At 31.1% G+C, this 21832-nt stretch overlaps 1 protein-coding gene across 3 annotated transcripts; it reads left to right on the top strand.

Annotated features, from left to right (window-relative positions):
- The first annotated feature begins 1199 nt into the window (after positions 1-1199).
- Positions 1200-15317, top strand: LOC111706380 (neuronal calcium sensor 2). Of its 3 annotated transcripts, XM_023479241.1 has the most exons (9): positions 1200-1301; positions 1782-1843; positions 2611-2688; positions 5000-5014; positions 6337-6414; positions 11128-11208; positions 12350-12415; positions 14802-14900; positions 15015-15317. In XM_023479241.1, exons 1-9 carry the CDS (start codon positions 1229-1231, stop codon positions 15081-15083), a joined length of 621 nt encoding a protein of 206 aa, XP_023335009.1. In that variant the 5' UTR covers positions 1200-1228; the 3' UTR covers positions 15084-15317. The 3 variants fall into 3 exon arrangements, with proteins under 3 accessions (XP_023335009.1, XP_023335010.1, XP_023335011.1); XM_023479242.1 differs by lacking the exon at positions 5000-5014; XM_023479243.1 differs by lacking the exons at positions 11128-11208; positions 12350-12415; positions 14802-14900; positions 15015-15317 and adding an exon at positions 10687-10947.
- Positions 15318-21832: the final 6515 nt, after the last annotated feature.

Genomic DNA, 21832 nt, shown 5'->3' with positions numbered 1-21832 from the left:
ACCACCTTGACCTCCTTGACCTCCCTGACCTCATTTACTCGTCTGACCTCCTTGACCTGCAGCGCCCTCCCTGGGGATTATTAAAAAACTGGTGGATATTTCATGACTTCTGAATAGTTTAGAATTCAGTTCTTATTTACCATTGGCGGGGTAAATACCTATTCAGGGGAACTAATATCTATCAGGAATAATAGTCAGGAGTTGGTCAGGAGTAAACAGTTCACAACCTGACGTCACCCTAAAACAGCGAAAATAAAACTTCAAAATGAAAAAATAAACTTTTAAGGCATCGTAAGAAACGAATTTAAAAAAAAAAACTATATTAAATTTAAAATTCATTTTTGATTGTTCTTGGGCTTTGGTTGGTTAATTTTTATTTCATGACAGATTGTTTGAATCATGCAATGCAGAAAATCAATTCCTTTTAACTAAAGTTTATCATTTACAATTAGAAAACTCTTGCATAGAAGATATTTTTTTGTAAAACTGATTTTCTAACGCTGTACAAAAAGTTGGGCTTTAGCACAACACTGTAAGAAAGATTCACCGACAAAGGGTCAATCGACATATGGGTCAAATGCCATAGGTTCAAACGACAACAGAGGGTAAAACGACATAGGGTCAAAAAGGGCAACAAACAGGCAAAATTTCATTTAGACTTTTTTTTTGGTTAATTTGAACTATTTTTATGTTGATTAGAACTAGTAGCCGCAATGCTCGGCCACCTAGCCTGTCCTAGCTGCAGCGATCAGCCTAGAAATTGTCTTAACCTAACCTTACCCTTATATTATACATATTTTTATGCTATGTTTTATGTTCGTTTGAACTGCTAGCCGCAGTGCTCGGCCCCCTAGCCTGTCTAGCCGCATCGCTCAGCCCAGAAATTGTCTTAACCTAACCTAACCCAGAAATGACATATAACGGTTTTTTTTTCTCCATTTGACCATTTGTTGCGTTTTTGACAGTTTTTCGTTTCACCACATGTTGTTTAAGTCTGGGTCGTTTTACCCTATTTTAGCAAACAGATAAAAAATACCAACTTGCCTATAGTCGTAAATGTAAACAATAAATTAACTGAGATCATAAAGTTTATGCTGAATACCTTTTATTGTACTCCTGCATACAACATCATTACATTTATTATACACACCAAAAAAAGCAAGTTCATTTATTGGTTTTACAAAGTTTATAGTCTTGTAAATACAGAAAAAATCTAAATCAATCAACAATGTCAAAAATGTCCGGAAAGCGGTTTAAGAAGAAAACTGGCACAAAATCTGCCAAAAATCTACCAAAAACTGGTAAGTTAAGGGAGCAGATATAAATATAAAAGAGAAAATTGTATAATTAGAATTAAATTATGAAAAGATTAAGACAAGACTTATGAGCCTCAGCCTGAAAACAGAAAAAAGCCAAAATATCACTTTGAAATGTTTCTGAAAAAAATCATTTTAAAAATTCGGACCCCCCCCCCATTCTCATATATAGTATAGAAAAACTAAACTATTCCTGAGATTATTATTAATTCTATCCAATGTTTTTGTGCTGAGATCAATTTATTAATTCGTTCTTACCAAATTTGGTTAAAATGGGATCTTACCCCATGAACCGTCATGGAGGGAATTAATTAACATTAAATTTATGGAAACATAAAATAGAAATAATTATTTAAATATTTTAAAATGGTTCATTTTCATTGATTTCTTGCGGCTATTTTAAAACTAATAAGTTAAATATTTGTTTTTAAAAACATGTTTTCAATTTTTTCCAATGATTTGCAGATTTGGACTGGTTGTCGAAAAACACACATTTCTCCCCCGCCAATATTGTGGAGTGGCATAAGGTAAGGATTAACAAAACCATTGACGTGATAGGAATATCATGGAACCAGTATATATGATTGTAAACAAACAATTATAATTGCTCAGACACGGCCCTCCGGCGCGGTACCCAGTAATTCTTAATCATGTATTCAAAAGCTTCGATTGTTTACAATAAAACTATTTCTAGAACTTTCCTAATACGACATAATAAAACGTGAACATGCAAACCTGTCTTCCTCTCATTGGTTCTAGTACTATTTAAGCTGGTAACTCTTATATTGTTTATATCGAGATCAATGCTTGATCGAGATCTTTTTTTTTATTATTTTATCGATATCCATCCCGCATGGTAACCGTCGCGTACCCAGTGGAGGAAGAACGAAGATTGGAAAGTGCCCAAGGTGGATATTGAGATCAAGGAATCGGGCCTATAAGATTATAACACAAAAGTTCCGAAATTTGGATAAACATTTGTAATAAAAAGGAATCAAGAGCGTTTTACTTGGCGTCGTTTGTTTAAAAAATATATATTTTAAACTAATCTTTCTGTCCATGGACCGTCGATGTAATTTTAAATGATTATAAGATGAAAGAATTACATCCGTACATGTCTAAGTCTAAAAGGAGTCCTGTAAACCTTTCTTTGGTCAAAAATGATCTGAAATTTTAGTTTTCAATAATTTCTAAGCTGTGAAATTAAAGAAATTAAGAGAATATATTTTTTTTGTAATAAAAAACGACAAAATCTTCCTCATTCGTGAATTTTTGTTAAAACTTTTATATTTAGGGATTCCTGGATGATTGCCCGGATGGTCGAATGAACAGGGATAAAATGAAGGAAATGTTTAATGCCATAACTCCTCAGGTATTTTTTTCAAATAAAAATTATTGAGATTTTCCATTCTTTGAACGGTCCGGGAATCGTTAAGTGTTTTCTGTTTAGTCAGAAAATTTTATTTCAATTAATCTAGATGTTAGGTACTTTTCCAAAGGATTTTACCAAGTGCGAATTTCCCAAGGTATTTTCCCAAGTGGTAAATTCCCAAATGTGCAATTTCCAAAGCGGCAACTTCCCAAGTTTGTCCTAGCCTCGGCGCTATGGCCCCCAGTCAGTTCTAGTCTCGGCAGTTCGGCCCCTAGCCCATCCTAGCCGCAGCGCTCAGCCCCCCCCCTCATCGCAGCCTGCGGCGACTCAGAGGGCCTAACCTAAACTTTTGGGAAGATATTGCTTGGGAAAGTTCACATTTGGGAAGTTGTCACTTGGGAAATTGTCACTTGGGAAGTCATCCTTGGGAAAGTGCCTTTGGGAAAGTACCTAACACATATTGATTTGTAGATTTGTAGATTTAAAATTTTTTCACCTTTTCTGCTTTTTTCTTGGACTTGACGATAATTTGATAATTGATAATTGAAGATAATTCACTGATATGTTTTTTGACGCTTTTTTTGCACTTACCCCTCTTAACAAATTTATATATATTTTTAGTCCATTTTTCTTATTTTTTATTTGAAGTTTTTTTCGTCTTTTGTATTTTACTGAGAAATTTACTTCTATTACTTCATTTTTCTACGACAACGTGTGTTTAGTCTAATTTACAAGTCCTTCAATTCCTTTCCAAATTTTTATTTCTGTCATCTTTAATTACCATTTGTCCAAGGTCTCTAATTTCTTATTATTTTCATTATATCTTATCCTTTGTCTAATTTTGTCATAACTTTCTTTTATTTTCTATTTTCTCCATTTTATTCTTTCCTCTTTTCGTCTGGAATTTTATCTTTATCTATTTTGTATTTAAGTTTTCAATAAAAATCTTTCTTTTTCTCAATTTAGACTTGAAACTTTGAAACACTTTGTTCCTTGTTATTTTAAACTTTTCATCTTGTTTCATTTTTTCCCTCCAAAAACACACTGAACTAGACAGAAGGAGAATTTATAAGATATGACTGGTATGAATTTGTGACTTCTTAGCTCCTGTAGCTTCGATTTTACGGACGTGATGACAGCAAAGTTATCCGTGTCCGAATTTAGTGAATTTGAGTCGCGTCTTAAATTCGGCCTCCGGTTAAATATTAAAAATTTAAAACATTTTTGTTCTTTTCAATAGTTTTGAAATAAAACGAGGTATGAATATGATTTGAAACATATAATATTTTAATCTAGCATGTAATTCACTTTAGTTTAACGCGAAGAGATAATGTCCGAAATCTTTAATTTCTGTTGCAGGGTTCTACCTTGTTTAACAACCTTGACAATGTTAAACTAAACTTCCATGTTTTTAATCATAACTCGTCTTATTATAAATTATAATATTTAACTGTATAAATTAGTTTTTCTGACATATGTACATAGAATTCAAATTATAGAACAAAAACGTTGAATGTTGAATAAATTTGAATAAATTCTCACGTCAAACAAAAGTCACAAAGTCGTTCCAGGGAGGACATTTTTTATCCCTATCTGTGCAACCTGATATCGTAGACCTTTTAATAAGTAAAACTGTGAATTCTGTCAGATCAATTATTCTAATTTGATATATTATAAGTATACACCATCAGGTTCCAAAGATATAGTGATTATTATGATAAAATACTTGAGTTTCACTGATTGAAGAATAGAATTTACATCTAAAATTAATTATTCATTTCACATATAAAACTGCAAAGATTCTAAGCTACAGGGTTAACCACAAAGGATGAGATTGAAAAGACGACCTGAAACTCATTAAATATGACGATTTCAAGGTTTAATTAAGTCTTCTGCAGTGAATATTTTCTTTTGACAGCATATTTATTGTCATGGCAACGGAAGAAACCAGTTTACAGTTGGTCAGAATCCTAAATATAAGGAAATAAACAGTAAACCAGTTTACAGTTGCTCAGAATCCTAAATATAAGGAAATAAACAGTAAACCAGTTTACAGTTCCTCAGAATCCTAAATATAAGGAAATAAACAGTAAACCAGTTTACAGTTCCTCAGAATCCTAAATATAAGGAAATAAACAGTAAACCAGTTTACAGATGCTCAGAATCCTAAATATAAGGAAATAAACAGTATAGATTTTGGATTGTCTCTGAAGTCTCATATTAGATCAAAAGTGTCATAGAGAGATAAAAAAAATAATATTCTCCTTATTACTTTAACGTATTTATTTTATATTTTAAAATTATTTGTCAGGATGCTGATGGCGAGGTTAGATCAATTAAATAAATATTTAAATAAAAAATATAGTTAAAAGTATTTTAATTGTTGTAATTAGTGTTTAGGTAAGTCTTAGTTTTAGTATTAAATAAACAAACTTAAACTAACAAAAAATAGTTTTGTTTTCTTAAAAAATTTTGGTATCTCAGTTTAGTTAGTGATAAAAAGTATACAAAGGTATGGTATAATATTAAAAAAAAAAGAATTAAAGAAGAAAATTTAGATTTTTAAAAAAATATAATACTTATATTTAATAAGCTTTAATTTTATAATTACAGTCTTATTATAAAAAATTATAAAAAAAAATTATAAAAGTCCGAAGAAATCATATTTTGAATCAATTCTTTGAATTGTATTTTTTTTATAAAAATAAATATGAGAAATATTTTCATTAAATCAATTTCAAACTTTTTATTGATTACTTTATTTTTTTATTTTAAACTTTCATTTATAAATGATTAAAATTCAGACATGAGTAAAGTTTTGAACGTTTTATCATGTGTAAAAACAGGTTAAAAAATTCCAAATTGGAGTTTGTGGCAAGTGATACCCCCTTCCCTTTTGGCCATAGACTTTAGAAACGAAATGAAAGAATGTATTTGAATGAACATGGGCAGTAAATCATTACACAGTTTGAATATATTGTTCAGAGAACATACTACATGCAGAGCTACAATATATGAGAATACAATGAACTAGCTTGGGAACCCAGCGTTGACCTAGGTACTCTATAGTTGCTCCCGCCGTTTACCCGCACTCGTAAATTACAATTTATCTATTTTCACGTTAAAAGTCGACCCAATCAACTTATAATCTCAAAACCAAGCTTAAAGCCAAACATATGAGGTAAATAGGTCCAGGGGTTCCTGAGTTATGATCGGATAAACAAACAAACAGACAGACATCCAAACAGAGATTGCAACTTTATATATATAGATATATTGTATACAGAGCTACCATATATGAGGATATATCATACGTGATGATACAATCCCAGGATTTATGTTAAATTGTTTAAATCGGGTTAAAGTTTTTAACAGAACCAGAGTCCGGAACTTTTGCGTGGAGTATCGTTAATCTTAAACCCTAGATCCTTGCAGGATATGACTACCACGGGAATTAGATATATCCGTAGATCTGCATAAGATGGAGATCAATGTTTGATTCCGAGATTCACAACACAAAAGATCTGACTTAATTCTGAATTCTGGTTTCTGTACGAACAAAATATTTTGGAGTACAAATACAAAACTAACGATAAAAAGCACTAATACTGCATTGAAGCAGTATTTTTCATAAGTCCATGCGTTTAGGGTAAGTCTGGAGAACAGTTTCTGGATCAGCTCTTCAGAATATTTGATAAGGATGGAGATGGAAGTATCGATTTTAAGGTAACAAAAGAGAGGGGAAACCAAAGACTCTCTAGAATGTCTTTGGGTGAAACAGGGGTTAAAGGTACGTACTGTAAGCGTAATCTCAAGTGTTTATTTCTGTGAATTTATCCATTGTTTCTTATGAAAATAAACAAAAAAAATGAATATCTAATTCTGGGTAATTTCTAATTTTATTAATGCTAATTTGAAGCTTTCAAAATGTGTATCTCTGTGTGAGCCTTAAATTGTAGGTGTATAAAAGCATTTTAGTGCGTAATAAATTTTTATCCAAAAATTTAACAATTTATTAAATTAAATCAATAAAAATTTACAAATCAGTTTTAACTCAGAATCTCTTTTTGCTTCAAAATTAATTTGTGAAAGTTAAAAAATAATATTTTGAAAAAATTTTCCTTTGAACTTATGAAAAACAATTTTCCACATGATGTTTTTCAAACCTTGAAACAAGGAAACCTTAATTATTCTTGTTTACAAACGATGCCCACGTGCATGGTCACATCCCATTTCCACGTTTCTTCATCATAATTGGGAAAAATAATGCTAACTCAAAATATTGAGTCTTTGCCACAAACTTTGATTTTCTAATCTGTATATCTTTGCGACCCAATGTGCAGGTAGACCATATATATTTTAAACTAGGAATTTAGTTGAATAAAAAATTCTTAGATTGAAAATTCAAAAGTTTATAGCTTTAGTTGAATAAAAACAATGAGTCAAAATTTTAAAAAAAGTTTAAAATTTCAAATTTTTTAAAAATATGATTTTTAAATATTAGTTTTTTAGATTTAATTTAATTTAAATAGCGCAAGGTTAAAAGTACACTACCAATTACTGTAAAGCAAAGTTTATTACGTTTTGCTAAAGCTCGGGACAAAATATAATCTATAAAGGCCTGAACCTTCTCGATAAAAGAGAATATTTTGTCCAAAAATTTTACAGCAAGTCGTGCGAAAATAACAGTGTTATAAAAAGTTAATTGTAACTTGTTACTAAAATAAGTAGTTGTGATTAAATGTTCACGTAGTATAAAAGTTATGTTTTTATATTTGTACGTAGAAAATTAAAGATATGTTTTCATATTTGTACGTAGAAAATTAAAGATATGTTTTTATATTTATACGTAAGAAAATTAAAGATATGTTTTCATATTTGTACGTAAGAAAATTAAAGATGTGTTTTCATATTTGTACGTAAGAAAATTAAAGATGTGTTTTTATATTTATACCTAGAAAATTAAAGATATGTTTTTATATTTATACGTAAGAAAATTAAAGATATGTTTTTATATTTGTACGTAAGAAAATTAAAGATATGTTTTTATGTTTATACGTAGAAAATTAAAGATATGTTTTTATATTTATACGTAGAAAATTAAAGATATGTTTTTATATTTATACATAAGAAAATTAAAGATATGTTTTTATATTTGTACGTAGAAAATTAAAGATATGTTTTTATATTTGTACGTAGAAAATTAAAGATATGTTTTTATATTTGTACGTAGAAAATTAAAGATATGTTTTTATATTTATACTTAAGAAAATTAAAGATATGTTTTTGGATAATCCCCCATACACCCCCAGTGCCCAACCACTCATTCTAGTAAAATGAAAATGGCTGTTTTGAGGAAAACAAGATTAAACATTTAAAAACTGTTTTTCAACAATTATTTTTCTAAAAGTCACTCTTAGTCCTGCAAAGTTTTGCAGTGTCTAATTCTTGATAAATATTTTGCAAAATTCATTTTCATTACGGTTAATTTATTTTTTGACATTATTGCAATTACAAAAAATCATATTTTTGAGGTTACATTTTGCCATGACAAGGGATGATTGATCCCTCGCAAACCTTACTTTAGACATAAATAAGGGGCTGATTCATTTGGTGTACCGGCCTATTCTGCCTTACATGGTTTGTATGTGTACTAAACAGATTAAAAGCCGGTCCGGTACCTGAAATGATTTTATAGTGTTCAATTAGATCCAGACATAATTCAAATATCAGATCTTTAAATTTTTTAAATTTTGTCTGATCTTTTTTTTACTTTCAGATAACTTTTATTATAAGACCAATCTTCTCGACCCTTGGTTATTTTGATGTTTAGATTTTTGTTTTGTTTTAACCTGACCTCCTTGCTACCAACCACTAGCCTAACCTCCTAGCTACCAACCACTAGCCTGACCTCCTAGCTACCAACCAAGTGACCTCCTAGCTACCAACCACTAGCCTTACCTCCTTGCTACCAACCACTAGCTTGACCTCCTAGCTACCAACCACTAGCCTTTCATCCTTGCTACCAACCACTGTGTTTGTATAAAATGCCTTCTTTTTGAGCGAAAATTTTATGTTTTTTTAGAAAGAAAATGGTATTGAAGGTTTTAAAAGCTAGTTTTTGTACATTTTCTTTACACTTTTCAGATTATTAAATGCCTTTTTTTCGAAATTAGAAAATGTAAATACTTTCAAACTAGAGGTTTTTGNGAAGGGGAGGGGGAAGGGGGATGGAGGGGTGTAGCAACAATTAAAATCTTGTGAGTTCCAGCCTACAGGGTTACCTTTAAGATATAAACTCCAAATAGTTACCAAAATTCGAGTTGATCTTAAAAAGCATTTGTTCGTTCCTTTAATCTTCCGTTCATAGCTTTTCATGAATGATTGATTTCGTTCGTTAAATAGCAATATAAGAATTGACGGGCGAATTCCCGTTCCTTTACGGAGTTTTCCGTTAATTTTTAATAACTGCCGTTCATTAACGATACGATTTGTTTTCAAAAAAGACTCAAATTAACTTAAAGTGTAAGGCAATCAGCCTTTGTATAGAAAAATATATAGCCTTGTAGATAACCCTGTGGTCTCTAAAACCCTAAAATACTAATTTCATGCAAGTTTTAGATTCCCTTTTCCCTTTTTAGAAATTAGGGGGGGGGCCGGGGGGCAGAGGGGGCTGGAACATTAGGCCGCATCTTAAAGTTTTAAATTCTTTCTAAGCTTAATCTAAAGCATTTAAATTTGAAAACTTTACATTTTCAATTTTCGTAAATTTTAAAAGTTTTTTATTTACATTTTTGCAACTTATGTCCTTAGTCTAAACCTTGATTAAGTCCCTGTTTTCTACTTTAAAACAATATTGAAACATTATTCATTTATAGACAGCTCGTGAAAATATTGTTGGCTTATGTTCTGTGGCATGCAACTATAGAAAAACTTTGCTTGATATTTACAAAAAAAAACAGAATTTGCAGTTTTCTGAATAAAGTACTTGTATTGTAGGACTGGGTTCAAGAATACAAACATTTTTTTTTCAAGCCGACTAAGAAATAGTTTTTTAACTTTATAGAGGATCGTAGATAATTTCAAGTAACTCTCCATTTAAATCCAATTCATAATCCTTGACATCTGTATCTGATCAAAAGTGTGGAGGATAATGAGTTTTTCTAGCTTGAAAATGCGCAAGTCACTATTGTAGAAAATACTCAATTGAAAAAAGTCAGTTTTCAAAAATAAAAACTTGATTTAAAGAAAGTTTTTTTCTTTTTAGTGACCAAACTATAAAAAATCCCAAAATCTTTGCAAAAAACTAAAAACTTTTTGTGATCTAGATATTTATTATCTCCGTGTCGAGATTATGTTAATTTTACAAAATTGTTTACATGTAACAAAAATAGAAATATTTTACAACAATATCGTGTACATTCATTTTTGAAAAACGGAATTAAGAGAACAGTTAAGTTACGGATACATTTTTTTCCTTTGTTTTTTTCCCGCCAAATTTAATGATACATTTATATTCAAGTATTGGTGAGGCAACAGTTCAAGAGAAAAGAAAAAACAAAATACATTATTTATCATGTGATAGCATATCTGTATTCAATAAAACTGAGGGTTATTACTAACACACTTTGTGTTGTCGCATATTAGAATGTGCTACAATTAACTTTGTGCATGTTTTCATAATACATGCGCGGGAGCTAGTTTTCTTTTTTGAATAAAAAGAGAATTTATGTTAGCTTCCTCCCCCCCCCTTTTAACTAGCTAGTTGTTTCGGAAAAACCTCCTCCCCCCTCCTCCTCCTTTAACTAGCTAGTTGTTTCATACAAACTTCTACCCCCTCCTCCTCCTTTTATTTTCCCTTTTATTCCAATGGCAATAATAAATTCGATTGACCCTGAGTTTTATTTAACTTGTTTTTATAGACTTCTACTTTTACTATCAACAAAATAAATTTTCCTTTAGTTTCCAAGTTATTAATTTAATCTTTTTGTTTTGCAGGAGTTTATGATTGCTACAGATATGTCAAGTAGAGAGTTTATATTTCAGGAGTTTATGATTGCTACAGATATGTCAAGTAGAGAGTTTATATTTCAGGAGTTTATGATTGCTACAGATATGTCAAGTAGAGAGTTTATATTTCAGGATTTTATGATTGCTACAGATATGTCAAGTAGAGTTTATATTTCAGGAGTTTATGATTGCTACAGATATGTCAAGTAGAGAGTTTTATATTTCAGGAGTTTATGATTGCTACGGATATGTCAAGTTGAGAGTTTTTTATTTCAGGAGTTTATGATTGCTACAGATATGTCAAGTAGAGAGTTTTATATTTTAGGAGTTTATGATTGCTACAGATATCATGATATGTCAAGTAGAGAGTTTATATTTCAGGATTTTATGATTGCTACAGGTATGTCAAGTAGAGAGTTTATATTTCAGGAGTTTATGATTGCTACAGATATGACAAGTAGAGGGGATCCAGAGGAAAAGTTGAGATGGGCATTCAGAATGTACGATAAGGTATAGTTTACATTAATTTAAAGTAAATTTAATTTCAGATTTAAATATTGTATGTTTTTAAACACAACTCTTTTTTGAGGAGCTATTGATAAGAAAAAACAAATGTTGAAATCTTTAAATATGTTTTTAAGTCAGTGAATAGAGAAATATCAAGAAAAAAATGCAGGTTATAAAACTGATATGTCTCTTTCAAAAGATAAACTCAAAGCAGACAAAATAGATTCTAAAAGGTTTAAATAAAACTTGTGAATTTCAGTCAAATATTCAATGATGTTGAAAACCTTTAATGTAATATTTAATTGTTTTATTTTATTGTGGTTAAACCACATTCTTTGTACGTGAGGTTAGATTAGTGTTTACTAGGGGGTAGTCAAGCTAGAAACATCAATCAAATTATATTTAGCAAAATACTGATTAAAAATGCAGGAAATGCTAAGGTTTGCAAATTCCCTAGGATTGCAATTTTTGTTGATGGGTTTTCTTTGCAAAAAAGTTAATAATAAACTGTTTGTTTGAATAAGTTTCTAATTATATGTCCCCTTTTCACCCTTTGTCCAAAGGGGGGGGGGGGTGGAGGGTTTGATGAATTGATAAATCATGATAAATAACTAAATATGTAGTTTGATAACTCGATAACTAATTTATTATCAACTACACTATCATAATTAATAATCCCGTTCCCGTATGCGCGCAACTTTTGTATTTTTTTCATGCCGCGTTCTATTCAGCTTATCACAGAGAAGAATACAAAATTTTAAATCCACTAAAATAGTGTTATGTTGGAAAAAGAAAGTTAAATTTTTTTAAATAAAATTATGACATTTACATTTAACTATTAGATACTACAGTTTAGTTTATATTCGATTTTTTAATCCATAGAATAGACAAAAATCATCAAGTGTATAGACAAAGGGACCGTTCCTTTGCGCTATAATTCTGATAGAAAAATCAGCTTTTTCTCCGGCCACAGTTGTCTTTGAAAAGTAAGACCAATACTAATCAATAGCTAATAAGCTATTTAGATTATCCCAAAATTACCCAAATAAGTGAACGGTACCTATAATGATTTGATAAATTGATAACGAACAGATTATTAAATTGATTAATTGCTCAATTGATGACAAAGATTCAATCTCTCTAGGATGGATCAGGAGAGATTGAGATGGGAGAGATGGTGGAAATATTCTGCCTTATGTACTCTATACAGGTACGTTGCAGTACAGTACAGTACAGTTAAGGATGTTAACGTTTTCATTTTTTTTTTAAAAACTATCGTTTCGTTATGAAAACGACGACGAATAATCGAAAACGAAACGATCGTTTTTAAAAACGATCGTTTTTAAAAACGATCGTTTTTTTAAAGTTCGTTTTTTTAAATGGTAGTTTTATAAAACTCGTCGTTTTGTTAACAATCGTTAACGACGACCCTGCGTTAACGATCGTTAACGATGTCCCTTCGTTAACGATCGTTAACAAAGAGAGAAAAACGACCTGAAGGGCATCTGTACTTATCAATGTGTAGTTTTTAAGAAAATATCACGAAGTTTTTGCTCCCCCACAACTGTTTAACTTCATGTAAGCCAACATTCAATAAAGTTGCATGTAATTTTTTTTCAAAAACGATTGTTTTTCAAAAAACGACCGTTTATATAAAGTTCGTCGTTTTGTTAACGATCGGTAAAGACAACCCTTCGTTAACGATCGTTAACGACGGCACTTCGTTAACGATCGTCAACATAATTGTCAATAATTTTTTTTCCAAAACGTTTTTTTTTCAAGAGCGATCGTTTTCTAAAAACAATCTTATGAAAAACGATCGTTTTTCGTTTTAAAAAAGTTAAAAACGAGTGGGTCCGAAAACGAAACGATCGTTTTGAAAAACGATTAACAACCCTAAGTACAGTATAGTACAAATGAAAAGTGACAACAATGCAAGCAAAGAAGAATGAACAGATTTAAAAATCTGCGAAATTTTTTTATCGTTGTTTTAAAATGTACGAGGAAGAACTGTTACAAACATATTAGAAAACAGCGTAAGAAGTGAATTACCAGGAAAAAGAGGGTGCGAAACTTTATTTAACCTCGAGCTATAATACTGAGATTTTGCCATAGGATAGGGCGGGGGGGGGTTGAGTTTAATAAGTTTAATTTTCTATATCTCTTCTTTTCCAGGGTTCAACTCCAATTCTTGGTAAGGAAATTGGAAAGTTTATTGGCCGGGGGTGGGAATATTTTCAACAGTACTTTAAAACAACATTAAAGGAAACTTGGAAGAAAATACATTAAATAGAAAGTTTATGTGAAATATAGCTTTACAAATTTACAATGATATGATTTCATTTGATACTTTAGATTTTTTTTTGCAATTTTCTGTTAAATTTAGTTTTAAATTTAAGAAATTTGTTTTCAAAGAAATCTGTTTTTTAGTATCAGTGCATGAAAAGCATAGGTTAATAACAATACAGACAGAACACACCATGTCGTCTTTTCAATATTTAGGGGGTTTTAGTTCACAATAACCCTGATGCAGAAGCCCAAAGGAGTTACGCGCATAGTCTCTGCCTGTCTCGTAAATTCACAGCGTCATACGCGTAACTCATTTGAGCTTCTGCCTCGTGGTTATTGTAAACGACAAGTTAAAACCACCTAAATTTTGAAAAGACGACATCTAGTAATCTAACTGTATTGTTATTTATTTATGATGAAAACCTTTGTTACTTCCAAGATTGTAAAATATATTTAAAATTCATTTCTTGTAGTTGCTTTAGTACATGACATCCATGCCATAACCATAAATCCAGACAACAACAAGAAAATTTCTTATAAGGGTGGAACTATAAACCCTCTGAATGGATTTCTGAATCCCTCCAGTGGAATTATAAACCCCCAGTATGGGTGGATTTGGAGTAGTAATTTTGTTTTCAAATTTGTTATTAAATGCTTTAGAAACAGTTTTTGTATATTTCAGTTTAAAGGACAGTAATAATATCTACAGATATTATTTTTTTTAAAGATGCATGTTTAAAGATGCATGTTTAAATTTGATTCCAATACAAATATCTTCGCACCTTATAAAGTCACTAAAAACGAAACGAAAAACTCTTTACAACCTTAACCCTATTCGTAACAACATCAATAAACTTTTGTATTGCTAAAATGTCATTCTCCTATTCCACTGTTTTCTGTTTATCACTGTATATATCCTGGCAGGTAGAGACATCTATAAGCCCCTGACAATAGATATATAGTCTTCATCCTCTCCCTACACTCCATCCCCTCCATTTCCTGCAGCTGAGCTAGCCTTCCCTTTGCGTTTGATCGTATTGCTATTGAAGTACCGTCTGCAAAGCATGTATAATCATATGGTAGGGCGAACTGCGTCAGTTATATCTACCTTATATTCCTTACTCCCTGGGTTTTACTGATACAACACAAACTACATGTATACAAGGAGAATCTACTATCTAGCGCCTCTAGTGTGCGAAACTAAAAAAAATCCTCCTGATTCTGCTTCTTTACTGTACAGTACTCTCAAGTACACTTATACTGTATAATTATAACTTTTATATTCCCTGACTAAACCTTTGTTACAGGGATATACGGAGGAGGAGGCCACAGAGAGGGCTGAGAAGATATTCAAGAGCCTAGACAATAACGGAGATGGAACTTTGGAGGAGGAGGAGTTTATAAAGGTTGATCATAATAATAATAATAATAATAATTATTAATAATAATTATAATAATAGTTATAATTATAATAATAATAATGATGATGACTAGGGTTAAGGTAATAATTCTTTAACTAGGGTTGTCTGGCAGATGAAGAGCTACTGGAGTTGTTAAATGCTGGCGGAATTGGCGGAGGTTCACAGTAAATCCTATTGTGGTAATTTACACACACTTGTATGCCGATTACATATTAGCGCCTAAACCAATCAGGGTTTTGCCATGTGTTTGTTGTCTATTCTGAACCAATAGAAATGGTATGGCGGTAATATCTATCTTGCTATCTATCTCAGTATCCAATTAGAGATATGAATTCTTTTAATCGGCACTAACAGTAAATGGAAATAATTACTTCTACTGAATAAATAGTCTTTTTCCATGCAGTGGTCCCACTTCTTTATCATTAATTTTATGGCTAGCGATGAGAATTTTTGGTTCTTCTTTAAACATTTTTTTTCATTGCAAAACAAAGATTTTATTAATATCTATAATTTTGGCCATTTCTCCTATTTTTCTTTTGTATATTATAAAATATGTAAATACAAAATATAGAGGGTAACAACAATAACTTTTAGTTAAATAAATTTTTTTCTGTAAAAGAATTCCCCTATTTCGTTTATTTAAACGAAAAAGTAACAATGTCCGTTAGTACCAATCAGCTGACCACGTGACCAAATAGCTGACCACGTGACATGTGCCCATGTTACCAATCAGCTGATCCTTTACACCATGTGACCCTCAGCTGACCATGTGACATTCAACCCGTGAAGTCAAAAATGTAGAAATCCATAACTTGGACTTTTTTGCTTTTTACTTAAATTTTATTTATATAAATATTTTTTTCCGGATATTTTCTCTTTAGCTAAGCACCAAGTTAGTAAAACTAAACCTTGAAAATACACAAAGAAAACCAGAAAACTCTGGAATAGGAAGAATAGGAAGACGACTTTATGACTCAAGTTATGACCTCAATTAGTACAATACACATCAAAGGGAGTGTAAAGGAAAAATGAAAGGGGGTATAGGATGAAACCTGAGCATCTCGGGCGTTAAACAATACATATATCTGATGTTCCTGTCTCGAGAAATTGATATATAACTGTGTCAAAATTATACGAAAAATCATATATATATGAAATTTTGTATAAAACAGATCATATTTAACAAATACGCAACCAATCTGAAAACGACGATATCCTGGACAAAAGCCTAAGAATCAGGTTTGCCTCTATTATAATTTTTTTATTTAGCATTTTTAATAGATATAATTAATAATTTTATTACATATAGTCTCAGTCTGTATTACGTCACCAGAACTTCAGCCAATGCTAGTGCAGTATCGTTGTCACGTAATAAAGACGGAAATCACGTGACCAGTATACTGCAATGCAATTGGCTGAAGTTTATATGACGTAATACGGACTTTCATTTTTCCCTTATAGTCCCTTTAAACACAGCAATTGTGTGCAATATTTACACATTCATTTCACTGATGAAGTGATTTTATCTTAATATTGTCCTTATAATCCACAGTTTTCTGGTTCTCCCTGTATGATATTTATTGAGCCAATGAACCCTGATATATTTGTTTACATAAAAAAGTGTACTGCAAGGATGAATATAAGTAAAACAGAGTAAGACATTTTTTATCAATTAAATTCTCTGGTTTAAAGGAAAATCATTATACACTTTTCTTTGTAAATAAACTTTTATGGAATAAAAAAATAAAAAAATAATTGTGTTAATTTTTCACTTTGATTTTTTGTTATCATTATTATTATGTTATTTTTATTATTATTATTGATTTTCAGTTTTAAACTAAGTATTTTACAGTATTGGAGAGAAAATCTCTAAAAGTTTGATGTCATACTTCCTAAGTTACTGACTCAGACCTCCGCTGTCGGAGTAAGAGGCCTTGATGTTATAACATGTCAAAAATATTTTTACAGTCGTTAGAATATTTTATTTCTTTAAATAAATTTTATTTTTAAAAGTAAAGTTTCTTCTTGTTAGTTTTTACGATTATTTTTTTTTGAAAGTTGTAATTTACGCAAAATGTTGATTCCAGATAAATAAATATATCCTTCAAAATGTTGTTTTAATTTTAATTACTTCATAAGTAACGGTGAGAAAGATGTTCCATCAATTACCTATTTTGAAAACAACCTGTTAAATTCTTTCCGTTTAAATAATGAAACCAAAACTAAAAAGATCAAAAGAAAAATAAGGATAGCTCAATCATTTTTTGATAAGATATGAATTTCAAGGGTACTGCCATAGATTAATTGAAACAACAGATAGAACACTAGATGTCGTCTTTTCAAGATTTAGGGTTTTTTCGTGTACAATAACCCTGTTGGCAGACGGCCAAAAGAGTTACTGCGTAGAATTATAAGACAGAGAGTCGAGAGTCTGTTCTACGCCGACTGAACGTAACTCCTTTGGGTTTCTGTCTCTGGGTTATTGTGAACAAAAAACCCCTAAATCTTGAAAAGACTAAAGTGTTTTATCTGTTATTTTAATTCATCTATGGGTACTGCTGTAAATTTGTTATGCAACTTTAAAAATTGAAAGAGATGGATTGTTTTCACTTTAATGGAAAACTAACGGATCGTTTCGTTAACTGCGACCGTTTCAAAAGAATTATTTTCTAAATTAAGAAACGAAAAATATTTTTTTTTATTCTGGCGTTTCTTTAATGGAGGTGGGTGATTTTCCCTTAAGACGATCTTTAAAGATCGTTTAACGTCCAAAACAGCAGTCCTAAACGTTAAACACACAGGTAAGAATCTTTTCAAAAATTAAATCGTTATGACATTCAAATTAACTAAAGAAAACATTTCGCCGTCGTTTCGAAAACAATTGATTTTTGTTCGTTTTTAACGATTAACCACCCTTGAGCCACCAAATTAGTATTATGTCGACTCTTAATGGGGAAAATTTTTTATTTTTGCATTTAAAAAAACTTGAGATAATCTTGTTTTTCATCTCATAATACCAAATCCTTGATCTCAATTATTACAATTATAATAAAAACTGTTTTTTTCTGATCAATATTTTTTATAAAAAAATCTGAAATCTTATTCTTAAACTTCATCAACTTTCTGAAAATTATAAAATATTTTCCTCCTTTTTTCCGAAAAAACATATTTTCCAAAAAATATTATCAAGAAATAGGTTCGAAATTCGATCATATTTACTAAAAATGGCATTACTCAAAGTTTTGAAAATGTTTTTAATGATTAATGGATTAAATCTGTGTTCTAAAAGGGGCCATACGCTGATTTAATAGTTCGGCCCTTTTCCAATGACAACTTGTGACTTTCGATCACAATATGACCATTCAAAGTTTGTTTGTACAATGATCATAACTTATGAACATCTCTACAGATTTGCCTCAAACTTTGGTTGGGGAGCTCTGTAGAACCCCAGCAATGATCTTAGTTAATAAATGTAAAATTGAGGAAATGCGTCAGATGTCAGGGTTTGGTTTTTAGATGCATTTAGTCTTTAGACTCTAGATGACAAGAATCAAACCAAACTTGGGATTTTCATCCTATTTCCGCTCAATCTGACGCCGTCGTAATTATCCCTATTGCCGGGTGTCAGAAAAAAATTTATACGTAAAAAAAATTATGTTGTGCGTCCTCAAAGCATATTCTTAGTAGTTCGTTGTTGAAAGTGCGTCAGGCATCTGTTCTTAGGTGTAAGTAATATAATGCAATAAGAATTATATTACTAGTCTTCATCTAGTTTTAAAAATACAAGGTGAACGAACTCAAAAATGTGATTCGTATTTTACTAAGAACAAAGTATCCAAATTTGATCTGCGAAAATCTATTAGACTTGTTCCAAATAATCCTTTACAACTGAAGAAAAGTGTTTTAAGTTTTGATGAAAGTCTGGCGTAAACCAAATAGAAAAAAAACTATTTCATCTTACAACTTTTTGTTGGACAACCTGTATTAACATCTGTTATAAACTAGAGGCAACATCAAGGCAGAATGTTTCAAGGACATTTATATTTCAACTGACCATCATTATTTAAAGTTTACATGATAATATTGTGATAATAAATAGTTATATTATATATATTTTGCTTGTCATCTGTTTGTAACCCATGAACTTCTAAACGGCTGAACCGATCTGGACCAAAATTTTTGTGAGAGCTCAAGGAAGAGAACATCAAAATTGGATAAACAAATCCTGGAAAAATTGGATTTTTTTTAAATGCTTTGATTCTAAAAGAAAAATCCGCCAAAATTGGAAAATGGCCGACTTTTAGAGCAACAGTTAAGAGCTAAAATTTAAAAGCCTACTAATACTAATTATAATTACATTTTCCCGATCTAATTGACTACATTTTTGAGAGGATAATTTGCTGGTTACCATTGTTCATCTTAACTAACTGTTTTTTGTAAATAAAAAAAAATTATAGAGAGCTTTAAAAATTTAAAAAGAAGCGATTGTTTTTGAAAAAATTTCTTTAAGAGGACTATGTTTCAAAAAACGATTGGTTTTTGTTTCCCAGAAAAACAACAATTTCTCAAAAGTATATAAGATAAAAGTATATAAGATAAAAGTATATAAGATAAAAGTATATAAGATAAAAGTATATAAGATAAAAGTATGAACACTTTTTAAGATAACTTTATCTGAAGTCTATTTCCACAGAAGATAAATTCACAAAAACTAACGTATTCAAGAAAACATTTATACACCTTGCCTTATTGTCCAAACAATTTTATTTAAAACATCAAAACTTTGGTTTTCTCGTTTCTTTTTTTCATCTTCAAAAACTTACAACTAACACTTAGTTTTAAAAATTAAAAACGAAACGAAAACCATCATTTTTTCGTGCTTTTAAACCAATGCACATCACTAGCTCTGAATAAACAAGATGAAAGATTTGATTTATCTAGTCAAGCATAAATAATATTTATTCTTATATTTAGTAGATATTTGTTGTTGCAAGACAGATTAATTATAAATAGTTAATTATCCGTGAATGATTTTAATAAATCATTTTAACACAAACATGAAATAAGTTGGAGAACTGTTTAGTTGTAAGCAAATTAAATATTGCACGCGTTTATAAGTACTGTAAAAAACAAATTCTTGTTTTAAATCTTACTAAGTGTTGAATTTTGGCAATTATATTTGTTTTCTCTGCTGCTTAAAGGGACTGTACAGGAAAATGAAAGATATGCTGAAACCTAAGTATTTTAAGAGTTGATCGAGACCCATAAGATTTCTATCTGATGTTCCTGTCTCGATAAACTGATATAAAAATGTGACAAAGGAATTGAGTTTTTGCCACAAAGTCTGATTTTCTAATCTCTATATCTTTGTAACCCAATGTCGTATACCTTAGATATTTCAAACTATTAATACTTATATAAAATAATCTAAGTTTGAAATAACAAAGGTTTGCATCAAAAGATTGCAAAGATATTGGAATCAGAAGATTTTAGTTTGTGGCAAAAACTCAATTCCTTTGTATGAAAATCTATATATGAAATTTTGTACAAGATGAGTAGGTTTAAATACATTATATTCAGCAAATGCGCAACCAATCTGAAAACGACGATTTCCCTGAGAAGCCTAAGTAACTTAGGTTTGCTTCTATCATTATTTAAATTTAATAATTTTCATTTAGATAAGATATAATTGATAATATTATTTATACGTCCGTATCACGTGACCAAAACTCCCACCAATGGCAGTTTAGTATCACGTGACCAGTATTCAAATAATAATGGGAGCAAACCTAAGTTACTTAGGCTTCTCTGGGATATCGTTGTTTTCAGATTGGTTGCGTATTTGCGGAATATAATCTAATTAAACCTAAAATTTTTATGCAAAGTTTTATATATTTAGATTTTAGTATAAATTTGACACAGTTTTATATCAATTTCTTGAGACAGGAACAATAGAAAGAACTCTTATGGGACTCTATCCAATCCCTAAATTATTAATTTCAGCCTATAACTCCTTTCATTTTCCATTTAAACTACGAGTCATTTGTAAAGATAACCTATGATTAAATTAAAATGCAGAGTGACTTAGAATTATGTCTTCAGTCCTTTCAAAAAGGGACGATATGTTACCCTTTCCCTCTCCCTCCCTCTTAGCACCTTCCCAGACTTTGCTAGATATGCTGTTCCCCCCTCTGTACTACAGGAGATCTGCTGTTCCCCCCTCTATACTACAGAAGATCTGCAGTTACCCCCTCTGTACTTCAGAAGATCTGCTGTTCCCCCTCTATACTACAGAAGATCTGCTGTTCCCCCTCTGTACTACAGAAGATCTACTGTTCCCCCCTCTGTACTTTGCACCTTCCCAGACTTTGCTAGATATGCTGTTCCCCCCTCTGTACTACAGGAGATCTGCTGTTCCCCCCTCTATACTACAGAAGATCTGCAGTTCCCCTCTCTGTACTTCAAAGGATCTGCTGTTCCCCCTCTAAATTACAGAAGATTTGCGTTTCCCCCTCTGTACTTCAGAAGATCTGCTGTTCCCCCCTCTGTACTACTGAAGGTCTACTGTTCCCCCCTCTGTACTTAAGAAGATCTGCTGTTCCCCCCTTTGTACTTAAGAAGATCTGCTGTTCCCCCCTCTGTACTACAGAAGATCTGCTGTTCCCCCCTCTGAATTACAGAAGATTTGCTGTTCCCCCTCTGTACTACAGGAGATCTGCTGTTCCCCCCTCTGTACTACAGAAGATCTGCTGGTCCCCCCTCTGTACTAAGAAGATTTGCTGTTCCCCCCTCTGTACTACAGAGGATCTGCATTGTAACTAAATTAGCACCTAATATTTGTACTCTGAGGTATACCATGAACTATAATCATAATTTTACGGTTTATTCCTCTTCTCTAGAACCCCCCCCCCCCCCCC

The sequence above is a fragment of the Eurytemora carolleeae genome, unplaced genomic scaffold (assembly GCF_000591075.1).
Source record: "Eurytemora carolleeae unplaced genomic scaffold, Eaff_2.0 scaffold640, whole genome shotgun sequence".
NCBI classification, from domain to species: domain Eukaryota; kingdom Metazoa; phylum Arthropoda; class Copepoda; order Calanoida; family Temoridae; genus Eurytemora; species Eurytemora carolleeae.
This window is presented reverse-complemented; position numbering and strand designations above follow the sequence as displayed.

Excerpts from the sequence above, each read along its gene's own strand:
- LOC111706380 (XM_023479241.1), top strand. The coding sequence starts at position 1,229 with ATGTCAAAAATGTCCGGAAAGCGGTTTAAGAAGAAAACTGGCACAAAA. Across the intron at positions 6,415-11,127 it reads ATGGAAGTATCGATTTTAAG|GAGTTTATGATTGCTACAGA; the intron begins GTAACAAAAGAG and ends TTTATATTTCAG. Across the intron at positions 11,209-12,349 it reads CATTCAGAATGTACGATAAG|GATGGATCAGGAGAGATTGA; the intron begins GTATAGTTTACA and ends CAATCTCTCTAG.